This window comes from Drosophila serrata, unplaced genomic scaffold (genome assembly GCF_035046125.1).
Source record: "Drosophila serrata isolate PLE 108 unplaced genomic scaffold, ASM3504612v1 contig_245, whole genome shotgun sequence".
Classification (NCBI taxonomy): Eukaryota; Metazoa; Arthropoda; class Insecta; order Diptera; family Drosophilidae; genus Drosophila; species Drosophila serrata.
In genome coordinates this window covers 3,299,344-3,315,090 of record NW_028257143.1, presented here as the reverse complement: position 1 = coordinate 3,315,090, position 15,747 = coordinate 3,299,344, and the positions used below count along the sequence as shown (strand labels likewise).

At 41.2% G+C, this 15,747-nt stretch overlaps 2 protein-coding genes across 4 annotated transcripts in view; both read left to right on the top strand.

The window, feature by feature from the left end:
• LOC110185134 (uncharacterized) overlaps positions 1 to 15,747 on the top strand; it is an 89,843-nt gene that overhangs the window by 16,410 nt on the left and 57,686 nt on the right. The gene's annotated exons all lie outside the window — the stretch shown is intronic.
• On the top strand, positions 7,931 to 12,722 carry Tehao (tehao). Its single transcript, XM_020953758.2, has 2 exons — positions 7,931 to 9,327; positions 10,508 to 12,722. Exons 1-2 carry the CDS (start codon positions 8,279 to 8,281, stop codon positions 11,847 to 11,849), a joined length of 2,391 nt encoding a protein of 796 aa, XP_020809417.1. The 5' UTR covers positions 7,931 to 8,278; the 3' UTR covers positions 11,850 to 12,722.

Here is a 15,747-nt window from a genome sequence, read left to right as displayed (position 1 = left end):
ATAGCATTCTAAACACTCTATCCCATTATATAATCAATATTGAATGCGAAGTATTTAAAACAATCGAAGAAGCTTGATAACGTGATAACGTTACGTGATGTGCTTCAGATACATATGTATTTTGTTCTGAATATAAATCAAAGTAAACTAATGTAACTAAATTAGATGGATTCAATGCAAAGTGAAGAAAGGAAGAAGTTTGAAAGGAAAGCATTTGTGCAGCTGGACACTCTCCAATTGATCATTAAAAAAGAAACAGAGTGCTGCTAATATTGCTCTTTGACAGTAATAACCAATTGCCAAAGCACTATAAACACTCACAACACACTCCTTTAGAGAGTGCTTCCGTCTTCTTTCGTTGGCTTTCTTTAATCAGCTATTCTTCCTGCCTTGTTAATTAAGCTTTCAATCCTCAAAAAAAGTATCTGATAAAGTCACCTATGCCACTCGGCCATTAAAACTGCCAAGTGCCTCATAAGCTAATACCAACAGAGAGGAGCACGCAGGCGTTTTGATGTTTTAGGGTTGCTGCAGATGTGGATGTGGATGCGACAGATAAGACATGCATTATGGCGGTACACAAATATATACACATGGGGACGTGCTGGTATATCGCTATCTATGCATATATCTCTGGGGCGCTGGAGCACCGCTCGAATGGCATAATCGACGCTGCAGCTTCCGCGCACTCGACATAACGGATCCGGATACTGGAGACGCCAGCGGAGGTATGGATGTATTGCTGCTGCTGCTCCTGACAGGCAGCTTCCTGTGATGATGACAGCAGTTATGCTCCTGCTCCCAGAATGTCCTCCGTTGCTGCTCTTGCTCTTGTCGGCTCGGAAAAAGTTCCTAATTAGGCCGTCGGGCGTTTTGAGTGGGCGGTGCAAACAAAATTAAAGCTGAAAAGTTTAACATTGTGCAGTTAATTGCATTTGGAGTTGGTGCTGGTGCAGATGATAATGATTTCATAGCAATGATAAGGCTGATAAGCTCTTATTTGGTGATTTAGAAAAGTTATTTATTTGTATGCATAACGAGACAAGAACGGGATAGTTTGTAAGTTGAGGCTACAACAAGTTGTTAGAAGTTAACAACGAATGTATGAATACAACTCTCATTTATAGAAAGCAATCTAATTTCTCAAAGTTTGAGGCATAAGAAATTATTTACCAATTTGTTGGCTGAATAGTTTAAGATCGATTTGTAAGCAAACAAAATGCAGAAACTTGAGTTTGCAAGAATTACCTTGCACACCTCGCTGCCTAATGCGAATTTTCAGAAATTATTACTCTGGCAGTAGTGCGATTTACTGCGAGACAGGCAATTCCCTTACCACCCAGCAGACGGAATGGGAAAAGTCAAATGTGAATTTCCCCCTATGGAAATTATGCGGTTCGCTGAATCGAATGATGCTGCAGCTAAACTGCATAAATTGAAGCGTTTTTGCCGAGCGCACCTTTCGTCACGTCTCATTAATTTCCACTGGCATCCCAAGTGCAGTGTGGGCGGCGCTTATAATTTATTGTATGTTTACTTTACACTTGAGCGCATGCGAAGTATGGAATGCGGATGACTGACGGGCCGAGCGAGGAGCCTGCAGGAATGGGCCACGCACCGATTGACGAGGAGCCTTTGCTCCGGCTTATGCGAATATAAGTGCAGAAGATGCACAACATCCACGCGTGTGTGTGAGAGTGAGTTTGCATAATTTATGCACTGCAGTTGTTTTGAGCAGCGGACAAAAAAGTAAGCTTTGTGCGCTCGAGAAGGCAACTCAATGTACGCACACAGTGGGCTAAAAAAAATGCAATACACTCAAAGCTGCTAAATTTGCCCTTAAGACTTTATATAGATATTTTCTGATACTTCCAATTGCCTTTCGAAAAATTGTATTTTCCATAAATAAATAAGGAGAGTGCACCTTGTTGCTTAATATTACAAATAATTATTCAGCATTTCATATTGAAACGGTATCTAATACTTCTTTTCCGTTTCCTTCGATTATGCAGTAACATTCCTGAAAGATTAAAGAAAAATTACAATAGAAGCTTCAAAATAATTAATTAATTTCCTTCGTATCTGAAAGCGGGAGTAAAATAGCCAAACAGCAAGAGGAAAGTTTCCGTAAGGCTGTAATTTGAAGTTATTAATGATTTTAGAAAAGGGAGACCGTTAAGAAATTTATGGAAGAGAAGGTATGGGAAGTAATTTCCGTAAGGATCAAAACAGGGTAGTGAACATTTCAGTAAAAATTATCAATTTTATTCATATATTTTACATTTGAAGGCCACCGGAGTAATAGTTTCGGACAGTTTTGGAGAGATACACTGAACTGATAACAAAATACTGATAATAAAATATGATATAAAATAGTTAAAGAAAATTAGTTATAATATCGTGATTATTTATTCACAAATGTAACGTAAACTTCTAAAACTATAAACAGTTCAAGAATATTATTATGAATTCAAGAATTTATACATTCAAAATTCAAGATATAAAAAATTATTAAAATTATTTCGTGCCAAAAAAAAAGCTTGAAGTTCAATTAAGATGAATAAATTACCAAAATATACTTATTGGTTATATAGGTTTTTTATTTTTGTTTGAAAATAAGACTTATTTGACTTTTTTTTAGAATTAATTGGATGTGCTTGGATAAAATAAATTCGGTTTAATTGCAAAAATAATATATATATTACATATAAAATTATTATTTATATTATTTAGTTTTATAATTTATAATTTTTTCTAGTTTGTGATTTTGCAGTTTTACATTTAAAATCGAATTCAGGTACGCAAATAATCCTAAATAAAGGAATTCTTCACCATTCTCGTTTAATTCATTTAATAATTTTGGAGTTGCGGTAGAGCCATTTAACAATTAATTATAAATCAGTATAAAACCGAAAAATAACAATGTTAACAATGTTATGTTATGTACAGGCTAAAAAAATCTTTAAAGATTCGACTGGGATGTAAATTTTCCTAAACATCTGAAGCATCTTTGCTTCAATCCCATTCTTTCTGGGGCCTGACCTTTTGGCTGTCAGAAAATTGCAAATGCTTAAGTACAATATTATTATTATTATAATTTTGTGCCTGTCGAATTTTAAGTAGAAAGTTTATCCAACAAGGCACAGCCTGTCCATGCAGTTGTTTAAACTTGGCCCAAAAAAAGGCCCCAGGAGAAGGGGGAGAGTGAAGAACTGCAGGAGGGTGAAGGACGCGGATAGAGAACTCTACAGCAAAGCACTTGAAAAAGTTCCAGCTTCCCAGTTGCAGCTCTCCAGGTCCACCTCCGTCTTCCATCATCAGGGCGCCACAGGTGGGGGAGGGCAGCGCACGGATGCCCAGATACAAAAATACAAAGATACAAAGATACAAGTGTGTATGCGAATACTTGTACATACATATATAAAAAATAAAAAAGTGCACTGCATAGAGCTAGCTGTCTGCTGTGCGCAGTTTGCTGAACTCAACTTGCAACTTTGTTGCCCTAGAATTTCGTACTTTCTCTATTCCATACCAGTTACTGGGACGTCAGGGGTATATTGTATGCATCCTCAGAATATATATGTATATGTATGTGTCTAGTGTAAATATGAAATATGTTACTTATATTCAGATTAAGTCATGCCTGTCTGTTCATATTTAACCAGCATGACTCACAGGATTTCAACAAAAAACGATGTTTAAAGATTATTGATTTGAATTGAATTTAAATGACCTTTCCACAGACTATAGGTTATAGGAAAATTTTAAAGATATAATCAGTCATTAGCAGATATCCTCTAGTCTGGAGGATCAAGCATCATTTTCCCTTCTATTTTATTGTTTTATTTCCCCGTCGTTTTTCGCGCACTTGGCTGTCGAATTTGTTGCTGTTGCTGTTGCCTCTGCCTGGTTTTAGCCTTACTGCCAGCCGTTTCAGTTGAATTTTTCTCCATTTTGTCGTAGTTGCTTCATGCCCCGATGCATTTGAACACTTGCAGTGTCGTCCTGGCTTGCATCTGCATCGAAAAATAAGGAAAAAAAGAAGCAGCTGACAGTATCCAGCATTTCAAAGGACCTACGAGGGCACAAACTGCATCTACTTAATTTCTATGAAACCTTGCAGGGGGATTCCAACCCCAAACACTATTTACCTTGTAACATTTTGTTGAATATTTCTGTTCACAAACCAAAATATTGAATAGATTTTTGTCCTTGGGATGAATTTCCACAAAAAAAGTATTGCTTTTTTATCGAGCCATAATACAAAAATGTTGCATTTATTAATGTTAATATATGAACACTCTTTGAATTCATAAACATAAAAAAATAATGAAGAAAAGAGCCACAGAATCATTTAATGGAGCGCACAAATTGCAACATGCATTGCCCAGAAACACTTAAAAAAGAGACACAGTATCCCTTTCCACACTGAGAAAGATTGTGACTAAGACAAAGGAGACACACATGTGGCTGGCTGGCTGCAAGAAATCCTGACAATAATGTCGACGAAATTTTCTGCTGTTGCACACAACAATGGCGGAGCTGCAGGAAGAACAGAAGCAGCCAGAAAACTGGAACGACAATCGCCGGCGGGGACACACATGGCAGCCGCCTCGCTTTCCCCGTTTTTCAGTATTTAGTTAGAGCGAGCAACACCTACAACAAAAAGACGCTGGCCACGAAAATGTAAGGAAAATGATGGGAAAAGCAAGGCAAAAACAAAAACAGGACGTGCCACGGTCACCATTTGTTGCGGCATTTTGACAATTTTGCCATTTAATGTGGCGCAAACTGTGGGTCCTGAGGAAAGGGTGTTGCAGAATAATGACTCGTGCATCTGGTGTCTTGTATGTAGCCAGGCAGACTCTTCACATACACAACCCACACATGACAAAACGAGAAATAATTGCTTTTGAAGAACAACAAAGAGTAGATTTGGTTTATTCAAGGACAAAAACACAATTTTGTATTAATTTTTTTTGTATACTATGGAAGGGTATTATAGTTCTGATTACTGCTGGTAAATGTCCTTTTGGCAAGAGTGTTAGCCACAAAAACGAGGTTAATGGACTCACAGAAAATCTGGTTATCCTTCGAAACAGTTCGAAATATTCCGGTATGCAATCTGCCTCTTGTTGTACTTAAGTGCATTCTGTGTTTCACTTTACACTAAATCCCTGGCAACAAAGTAAATTATGGTGCTCCCGCAAGGGCCCACATTGCGTATACGCAGTGTTGAACCTTCCAAAGGGGAGGCTACGGAAACTGATGCCTTTTCTGCCAACAGAATGCTAACAAAATACATCATTTTATTGATTTGTTGCTCAAATTTGATCTTGTTCTCCATTCTTATTCTATTCTTTTCGCTCGCCGCTCCTCCGGATGGGATTTGATTAGATTTTTCAAGTACACACTCGCATCCACACTGGCTCCCTGACACACAAAAGCCACTCGTCTGCTGAAATGTATTTGCGGTTCGGGAGCTGGGGATCGGGGGGAGCACAATTTGGCAGATGTGGCGGAGAGCTTAGCTGTTGTCAGGGAGGGCTCTGTGTGTATTTTGATTTAATTTGCAATGCGCTACTCAAAGTGCATTTTCCTTTTGGCTTGGCATGCAATTTGCCAAATGTCAAATAGGTTAGGGCCAATCTGGGCTGCATGGCTGCCAGGACAATTGTCATGGCTGACAGTTGACAGGCCATTGCAAACATGGTTTCTGCCAGCACCCAAAAACATGAGTTCTCCCTCGCCAGTGTGTGTGAGTTTTGCGTTAATTTAGTGTTGACATTTATGAGAAACGACCCTTTAAATGTTGCCGAGTTCAGCTTAGATTGATGTGTGTGCTCCAACCCGTCTTCTCATCACTCCTCCATCTTTGCTTAGCCATGCAAATGGGGTCAAAAAGTCAAAAGTCAGTACTAGCCCGCAGCTGGATGGTAAGTGGTCAAGACTTCTGATAGGTGGGAGATGAATTGCATTTAATAGGATCGCATAGCAGGATCGCAGGATCTCACACGTATGCTATTAATTTTATTTTAAATTGTATCTATATTTTTCCTAATCAATGAAATTTTCAAGTTCACAAAGTATGTTTACCTTTACGGAACTGCATTTATATGCGTATGCGTGCGTATATAACTCTATGAATGGGTAAAGGAAGAACGGCTTGTATTTGTATGCGTTATAGGGACAACAGTGCGTATACGTATTTGTGTTGCGTATGTGAGTGCTCCTACTGCCGGGGGGACCTTGGACCATCGAGGCCTGCCATGTGTGTAATTGGCCGTGTAATTGTGTTTGTCATTTCACATTTAGGCAGCCCCGAAAAGGTCACTTTTGATGTGTGTCCTGTGGCGATGCTGCATTGCATGACTTGCCGGGCCCTGGCACACCCAATTAAAACGTCGTTCAAAAGTTTTTGCCATAATGTCCTCCCTGTACGGAGGGAAAACTGTTAATTGACGCGAAATGAATGATGAAAATCTTATAATGAAGTCGGCTCAGCTGGAGCCTGGCAAGTTTGACAACTCGATAATGTGCAAAAGTCCATAACGAGTGTCGTTCTTGGCGCTTTCAAGGTCGCCGCATAAGGCGGCTATTTAAGTGATTGACTTGTCTCAGTCGACCCTATATGTTTTTGAGTAAGTGCCTCCGTCTGGCCCACTCTCAGATGACGAGACTTGAAGAGCTCAAGCGTGGGCTGTCACACACCTGTCAAGCGGATATATTCAATGCGTGACAGTTCGAGGTGCGGCTGGGGCGATATATTGAGCTCTTTCATCGAATATTCATGACGGGCCTTCCTTTTGATGGACGGAGTTCCGTTTAATTTCCATAAGTGATTTTATTTTCATGCATAAAACGGTCCTCGGAGATCTATAACTTATGATTTACTATTAGTCTAGACGTGCGTTCGGCAACACCTACAAATTGTAGAGAAGTTATGGAAATTATAAAACCCATTAATGAGTAAGCTAACAAAATTATACTTTAAAATTTAATGTCATCAGGGATCCTTAAAATAAATTGAATTGTTTGAATTAAAATGTTCACACTTCTTAATCCACATCCACTTATTAGCTTGTAATCATGGAGAAAATGTAGGTAAAATGCTAAATTAAAGCTTATCAAACGTTTCTAAATAAAAGAGAAACCTACACTAAGGTTTACATTTATTCATTTAGTCTTCACTTTAAAGCGCGTATATATATATTTAACGACACTTTAAGTTTATGATAATGTAAAATATTGTACTTTTTTAATCATATTCTTTTATATGAAGAGTCAGAAAACCCACAAATATTTTCGTTAAACCTTACAATTCAAATAAACCATCGATTGCGACTTAGTCAGTTTTTAAATGTGCATTATAATTGTGACACTTTCATTGTTTAATTATTAAAGTTTCATCTTTAAGCAACTAATGCTAATCAATTAATTAGTTAAACTTTAGGCCCTAAAATTATGCTAAATGTTTGAACAAACCTTGTGTGACTCCCACTTTATTTTTCGTCCATTGACTCATGGCAAACACTTAAAAGTTGCCGCTTTTCTTTGATAAAAATTACTTAGTTGTCAGTGTAGAGCAGAGCCAATATATAAACATTTCTTATCGACAACTACGAATGCAGAAACAAGCAACTTGAGCGTCCAATTAACATTATGACATTTGGCCGTAAATAAATTCCGTAAGATAGCAAAATTATAAACAAGTGATGCGTCTTGAGTTGGGTTTGGGTTAATATAGAATTAGTTATGAATAAAAACGGATTTGTGATCGTTCTTAAAAATTAATTTGTATTAAAGTATATTGTTAAATTATAAAAATAGTGATGACACAACAAGATTGAGATGTTAAGAGCTATAGATTAAAGGCAAACAAATATAATAATACCGAAAGCTTAAGGTGGAAGGAAGATGGTTCGCAGCCCTTCGCTGTTACCATCTCTAATTTGATAATGGCGCCTCACATGGCTGCCATGTCAACGGAGCTATCCGCTCCGATACGGCTATGTGATAAGGAGGAACAAATAAATAAAAAAAGAAAAAGCAACGACGCACCAAGCCAATTGGCTCGTTATCGGAATTGGCCGGTTAGCTGGCTGACTGGCAGGAACCCCACCAGCTGTGATTTAGTCATAGCCGAAACTTTGCCGTGTTCACTTAGCACTCAACGTCGCGTTCCACGGCAGTTGATTTCTTCGGTACCAATCCAGACTCGACTCTCCGCGGTTATAAATAATAAGCCAACAAAACGGCCAAGTGAAGTGACTGAGACATGTTAAGCCTTCTGCCGGTAGTGTGGCTCCTTTGGGCCAGTACGCTGCCAGTGCCGCAGGCCACGGGCCAAATTATTCCACTGGCCACCTTCTGCCAGGGCGCGAGTGAGCCGTGCACCTGTGCCGCCGAGGCAAACGTGGTGCGTTTCCACTGTCCGGATGAGTACGCCATGCTGCTGGAGGTCTCCGAGCCAGGAGCATCGCTGTACCTCAGCTACTACGCCGTAGATGAGGTGCACTGGCTGCCAAGCTTCAACATCAGCCGCCTGGTGAAGATCGAGTTCGATGCCTACTCCTTCTGGCCGGAGACGTTCTTGGAGGAGTTGCTGCACACCATGGGAGTGACGCAGGTGAAGACGGTCCTGTTTCGGGATCGCACAGCAGAGACAGTGGTCACACGGGATGTCCTAAATGTGACCGGCGGATATCAGAACTCGAGTCTGGCCGGGAACATCTCCACCTGGCACTTCGGAGCCCTGCCCGGCCTGAAGAAGTTCAAGTTCTACAGCGACGTACAGGAGTTGCAGGAGTCGATTTTTCACGGATTCGACAGTCTGACCGAGTTGCTGCTCAGAGTGGAGGTATCGATGCTGCCGGGCAACCTGCTCTCCACAGTGACCAACACCCTGGAAACCCTGACCATCGAAAGTCCGGGCATGGTAAAGTTCGGGCATCCATTGCTCACCGAACTCAAGCAGCTGCGTAACCTGAGCCTGCTCCTGACCGATCCGCAGCGCGGCCGGAACGATCAGTTCCAGCCGCACTTGTTTGGGTCCATGAAGCAGCTGATGGAGGTGCGACTGGCTCGGGCCACGGGAAAGGTCAACCGGAAAATGTTCAAGGGCACCGAGAAGCTGCAGCTCATCAAGATAAATGGAAACGATGACCTGATAGAGCTGCCGGGGGAGGTCTTTCGCGACCAGGTCAATCTGAAGACCCTCGACCTGTCGTGCAACGCCCTCAACCACTTGCACGATGACGCCTTCCTGGGTCTGGGCAATCTCACCCTTTTGGATCTGTCCAAAAACAAACTGACTGACTTATCAAGGTGAGTGAGCGGGAGAGCCATTGTTTTCGCCGCCTGCTTTCGCTGATTAAAAGATGGCCCACCTCGCGATAGGGTCCGCGACGCGAGACTCGAGAAGTTGCGGCCAAAGTAATTAATCGATTTCCACCGAGCGGAGTCTTCTCCACCTTATCGCTGTGGTGCGGCTGCTGCTTTCCTTATCAGCTCCTAGCTCCGGCACGGGCGGTAGCTCAACGAGCGTTCGGTGTCTCTAATGACAGCCGAGTGGGGTTATCAGTGCCCCATCACTTGGATACTAATTGCAAAATAATACCTGATTTGTGTTTAGCAACAAAGCAGCCAAACATTTTGTTTGTCGAACAGTAATAGTTAGTTATCACAAGGGGCCTTTAATCTTACAAGTATCTCTAGCACTTTGTCTACAAATGACACATAGATTGTCAAATCTCTATACTCTGACAATCTCCTTGCTGTAATCGAATTTAAAAACATATATATGTGTCAAAAACCCAAATCAGATGTTATAAATTAGGCTACAATTAGACATTTTAAAAGAGTACAAGAAGTTACACTAGCATTGCGTACTTAAATAACATACTTTTTAATAGATTTTAAAAAATCATAATGATTTTATTAATGAGTATAAACTGGCACAGTAATTTTATTTTTGAGACCGCATTTTGAATAACTTTTCGCTGTAAAAATGTTGAACCATAAATACACCTTTAAGAGTATTCAATTTAAATTGACTCAAAGAAGTTCTCGTTATTTATTTAAACTATTGCTTAAACTTGATTGTACATATGAGAAAGAATTTGTAGCTCATGCAAATTGTTATCTTCAATAAATTGTAGTGGATTTATATATTTCATCAAAATGACAATAATTGTATAAATAGATAATAATTATATTCTTAGACTTTGTGGTAACATTTTATGTAATTTATATCAAATTGTAAAGTTATTATATATATCAAAGACCATGCTCATTAGTTCCCTCTTGAATTATTCATCTTTCCCTTGAACATATTTAGAACTACTAAAAAAGATTAGGCACAACCATTTCATAAAATATCTCCAGATATGTAGATATCCTTAAAATGTACAGCAGTATGCAATTAGTCCCATATTGATAGAACTCGATGACCCTACTGACCCCGACTTAAACTGACTTTCTAATCCTTCTGACCTCCAACCCGCAGCACCATTTTTGCAGCACTCGCTTCGCTGAATGTATTGCGGCTCAACAAGAACTCCCTGACGGCGATGTCGCCCAACGTGTTCCGGGACGTGCCCAGTCTGAACTACATCGAGATGGTGAACACTCAGTTCTACGGGGCCACGCTCCTCATGAGCTACGAGGCGGTGGTGTGCACCAACGACGAGACCTGCCAGTACAAGTCGGCGGAGTGGCAGTGCGATCCTCGCTGCATCTGCTGGGTGCAGCGGGACGTAAGCGTCCTGATCGTGGACTGCCGGGGCACCAGCATCGAGCACCTCCCGGTGCTGCCGCGCACCACGTTGGTCAGCACAGTGGTCAAGGTGGGAAACAACAGCCTTAGTCGACTGCCCACCGTCGGAGAGCACAGGGGTTACGCGAATGTGAGTGGACTTTTTCTCGCAGACAACCAGCTGACCAGCCTAGGATCTGGTGACCAGCTTCCCGATAATCTTACCCATTTGGACGTTCGTCGCAATCTAATTGACGAGGTCAGCGAGGAGTTCGTGGAGTTCCTGCAGCAGGCAAACAACACCATGACGGTGTCGCTCTCGGGGAATCCCATCTCTTGTGACTGTGCCGCCCTGCCCCTCCTGTTCTTTGTGCGCACCAATCCGCAACGGGTGGTGGACATCGCGGATGTGATGTGCACGAAGCAGAAGAAGGCTCTCCAGCGGATGGAGGCCTTCGAGCTGTGTCCCTCGTATGTCCTGCTCATCAGCTGCGTGGTCGGGGGCCTGGTGATCGTTGGCTGCCTGCTGACTGTGTTCTACCTGATGTTCCAGCAGGAGCTGAAGATCTGGATGTACAACAACAACCTGTGCCTGTGGTGGGTGTCTGAGGAGGAGCTGGACAAGGACAAGACCTACGACGCCTTCATCTCGTACTCGCACAAGGATGAGGAGCTGATCAGCAAGCTGCTGCCGAAGCTGGAGAGCGGTCCTCACCCATTTAGGATCTGCCTGCACGACCGTGACTGGCTGGTTGGCGACTGCATTCCGGAGCAGATTGTCCGCACCGTGGACGACTCTAAGCGGGTGATCATCATACTGTCGCAGCACTTTATTGATTCGGTGTGGGCCCGCATGGAGTTCCGCATCGCCTACCAGGCCACCTTGCAGGATAAGCGGAAGCGCATCATCATTATCCTTTATAAGGAATTGGAGCACATGAACGGCATCGACAGTGAGCTGCGGGCGTACCTCAAGCTGAACACCTACCTCAAGTGGGGTGATCCGCTCTTCTGGAGCAAGCTGTGCTATGCCATGCCCCACAATCGGAGGGTACTCAAGGGGCAGAAGAAGCACGCAGGCCCCCTCATTTGAGCCACATGCCTTCAACGGTATTTGGAAATAAAATCGAAACCAGGCCCATTCGATTCTACAGGTGCATTTTCCCCAGGCATCATTAGATCTCAGGATCTTATGAGAAATGTATTACGATTTCGTATTAAATGAGCCGTTGTCCTTGCAGGGTCTGAAATAAAACAGATGTGTCTGACTCTTCAGAGAATATATATTCTTTAGCCTTGAACATGGTTATATAGACATTACCGCATGTTCGTTTGTTTCTAAACGCTTTAATCAGTTTTGAAGCTTTGAAAACTAGCTTAACGAGAATATCATTTTCCTGTAATGGATTTTATTGGAACTGTCCAATCAAAAAGGATAAATATGTTTCTGCGGGGTAATAGAACCTTTGGCTTGCGAGTGTTTAGCCCTTACTATATGTGATTTATAATTGCCTATTTATTTAAAAAATAAAGTAAAAACTAACTTAATTTTAAGATTCAACACCAATGATATTTGTATTAATTAAATTATATTTTGCTTTTAATATAGTTAGTTATCTTAATACTGCAATAAAATAAAACAATATGTATTGAAATGTTTCTGAATTTCCTTGCCCAAAAAAATGTTTTAGTTAATCCAGTTATATTTGATATCCGTTTTCCATTAAATTAAAATCTTAGCCTTAGATACGCGAATAATATTAATAGGCTTAAGGACAGATATAGGAGGCTTTATCATCAGAACTTGGAGTTGAGTTAAAACATGGAAGAAACTTCAATTGCCAACAATATTAATTATTTAATTCAAAATTATGTAAATATGAAAAATTTCCCTTTATATGTATATCCCAAAGACCCTTGTCTAATACAATTTGCTTAATAAGATTTAAGAATTTCAAATTCATCATTTTAAAATTGGTTTTCATTCCCTTTGAATTATTAATCTGCGAGGGGACTAACAAAGTGGACAATGCCGTAGGTCTGGACTAAATACCCCAGTGGGCTTATTCCTTGGCTAACTTGGGATAAGGGTGCTGCTCTGCCTTTTGTTTTGCCTCAAAGTTTTATGCCGAAAATGATTCTGTCACTTTGCTTGTGAAATTTTAATTAAATTTTAAATTTCAAGGCTTTCCTCAGACATGAATTGTGCTGCTGTTGGTTGGGGTATGGGACAAATGCTACTATTTAGAGTTTAAGAATTATTAAACTTGGAAGCAGAAGTGAAAATTAATTGCTTCCGGCTCGGTGTGTACATATCATCTTCATGGGCATAAAAAGGCATACATATTTGCAGTCGAAATTAAGTGCTTTAATTGCTTTCTGTTGTATATACTTTTGCCTTAGTATTTATTCAGTCACATGTTTGAGCGAAACCTCATCGCCTCCTTGCAGCGCACGTCAAACTCTAATTATCCACTTCAGTAATTGCGTTGGCCTTCATTGTTCAGTTGTGCCGAGGACTGAAGCCGTGGTCCGCCCTGCTGTCTGTCTAAGTTCAAAGTGCCTGGCCAGGCCAATTTTCAGCCAGAAATAAGTGAAATTATATGAAATAATAAGGTGGTAAGGGAAGAGGGGCTCGCTTTATACGCTCTCAGCCCTTTCCCGCTGCACGATTGTCTGTCCTTAACCTCACCACCCACGAAATGGGTGTCTGTTGCGGGTACCCTCGGCCAGGACCTTCTTGGAAGCGTCTTTGAAGATTCATTGCATGCCCGACGGCTATTGCTTTGTGGGCGAGGCGCCTAAGAATCGAATGTCAAAGGGCCAAAATTGTAAAAAAAAATTGTAAAATTGTGAAAGTGAGACCAGCTTTACCAGGGTTTTAAAAGTTGTGCCTTTCAAATTGTGTAATTTCAGTTCCCAAATGAGTTTTCAGCGAGGACCGCAAATAAATAGAGAAAATACGCTTACGCTAAAGTCACAACCTTATGTGTTTCTTGACATTATAGTTTTTTTACAATTTATTCATTTTAATCAAGTTGGATTTCAGTTACTGTTTTCATACGCTTTTGTAAGAGTATAAGTAATGGCTTTTGATAGCTGCTCTAACGCGGTGAAGCTTCCATCAAATAATCATCTGAACTCATTTTTCACAAACTTATAGTCCGAGCTGGAGTCCGGTATGAATCTTTGCTGGGTGTGAGTAGTTATCACAAACATCTGTTTGCAACTGCTTTTCATTTATCATAACTTTAGCTAAAGCAAAACTATGAAAAATCTTGGGCTTGGGCTGCCGGAAGTTCCTAATACTGCCCCATCCTGAGGCTTTCGGCTACTACGTGACCCTATCCCCACTTCCTTTAGCTGAATTTCAAACAAGGGATTCCCTGGCGTTGAACTACTACTTAGTAGCTATAAAGAAAATGTGTGGTTCTCGGGGGGATTGGATGGACTATGTGAATGGCATCGATTGCTCCTCGATTCTGGCGCCAGCAGCAGCAGCAGCCTCAATCGAAAGCGAATGCAAAAATGCAAAGATTGTTGCTGGCCCTGAGTCAGATTTGGTGGTTCCATTGACGACGTCTCCAGCCATTTGAGCACACAAATCTTGGCAAGTACACATTGCGAATGTATTGCGCACAATGTTTGCTGATACTTACACCCTTTCATACATTTTATGTATGGCTTTTATTACATTGGATTTTATTGCTTTTCCTTACCATCACTTTGCCCCGAATTTTTACTGGAAGTCAACAGCATAATTCTAAAGAAATGTAAATTTAATAAAATATTTACCAAGCACTTGTCTATGTGAACATTTTATAAAATTTGATATTTAATGATAGCCTCGTCTGCCTTCTTGAACCAAAACTTAGAATACCCTAACAATCAAATTTATATTTTTAATACTATATTATGGAATCAATTGGTTGTAATGATATAATATACCAATATCTCTAATAAGATACAACTTTTCACATATATAATTTGAGAAGTTGCTACTTGGGAACCAATTGGTGGTCATTTTTTCTGAAACTATCTTCTTCCTTCTCTGAGTATAATAAAACCTTCTTTTGGTACTTTTAAGTGTTCTATGTGGCAGTAACACCATTAAAATGCATTGCGGTTGTGTTCAGCAATTAATGAAAGTTTTATTGCATACTTTCTTGCATAAGGCTGGTCTAGAAAATGCAGGGCTGGCCTGTGGTTTGCCTCTTTATGGTTTTCCCTGTTCTAGCGTTTATGGTTAGCACAGATACGTATACTTATATAGAAAGGAAGACATACATACACATAGTAGACTAGTTAGTTAAAAAAAAAGGTTTCCATCCACTCACTTATTTTCTTCAGCAAACTGCCAGAGCTTATCCCTAATTTAATAATTGCCAAAAACCATTTTGTGGGATCTGGTTTTTTTCCCCCTCGCTTATTTTTTATTGCGTGCAATTTACGCTAGGCCAATTGTTCATACTTCTCGGCTCGGGCGCATGGCATAGTTTCTGACCTTCCCTGGTGGGCAGTGTTGCCAGAGGCGCGGTTGATAAATGACCGCCGGGAAAGGGACGGGGCTCGGGATGACGGAGAGCTGCAGCCACCGGGAAGCTACACCAGGCGGTAAATCATGAATGCAGGCCACTGCTGATGCCTGCACTTCCTCATCCTAGTCCTCGTCCTCGTCCTCGTCTCCACATACACCCACTCTCCCAAAAGACGGCTGTCAGATGGCATACTTCCGTACATTTTTCCGCCTCCGAAAACGGGCTAAACCGCTGGCTCAGCTGCTCCGTGGCCGAAAATCAATCGCGCTCGGCATTAATCAAAATCCCATTTATCAGCAAGTGGGCAGGCCTCTCTCCCGGAGGTTTATTAGCTGCCGGCTGGCCGCGGCTGGTGATTAGTTGAGCGTTAACCCCGGGTCGGTTCAGTTTCGGGCGCCAGTCCAAAAAAGGACGCGGAAAAGCCGAGACGGAGTGCAAATTGCAATGAATATT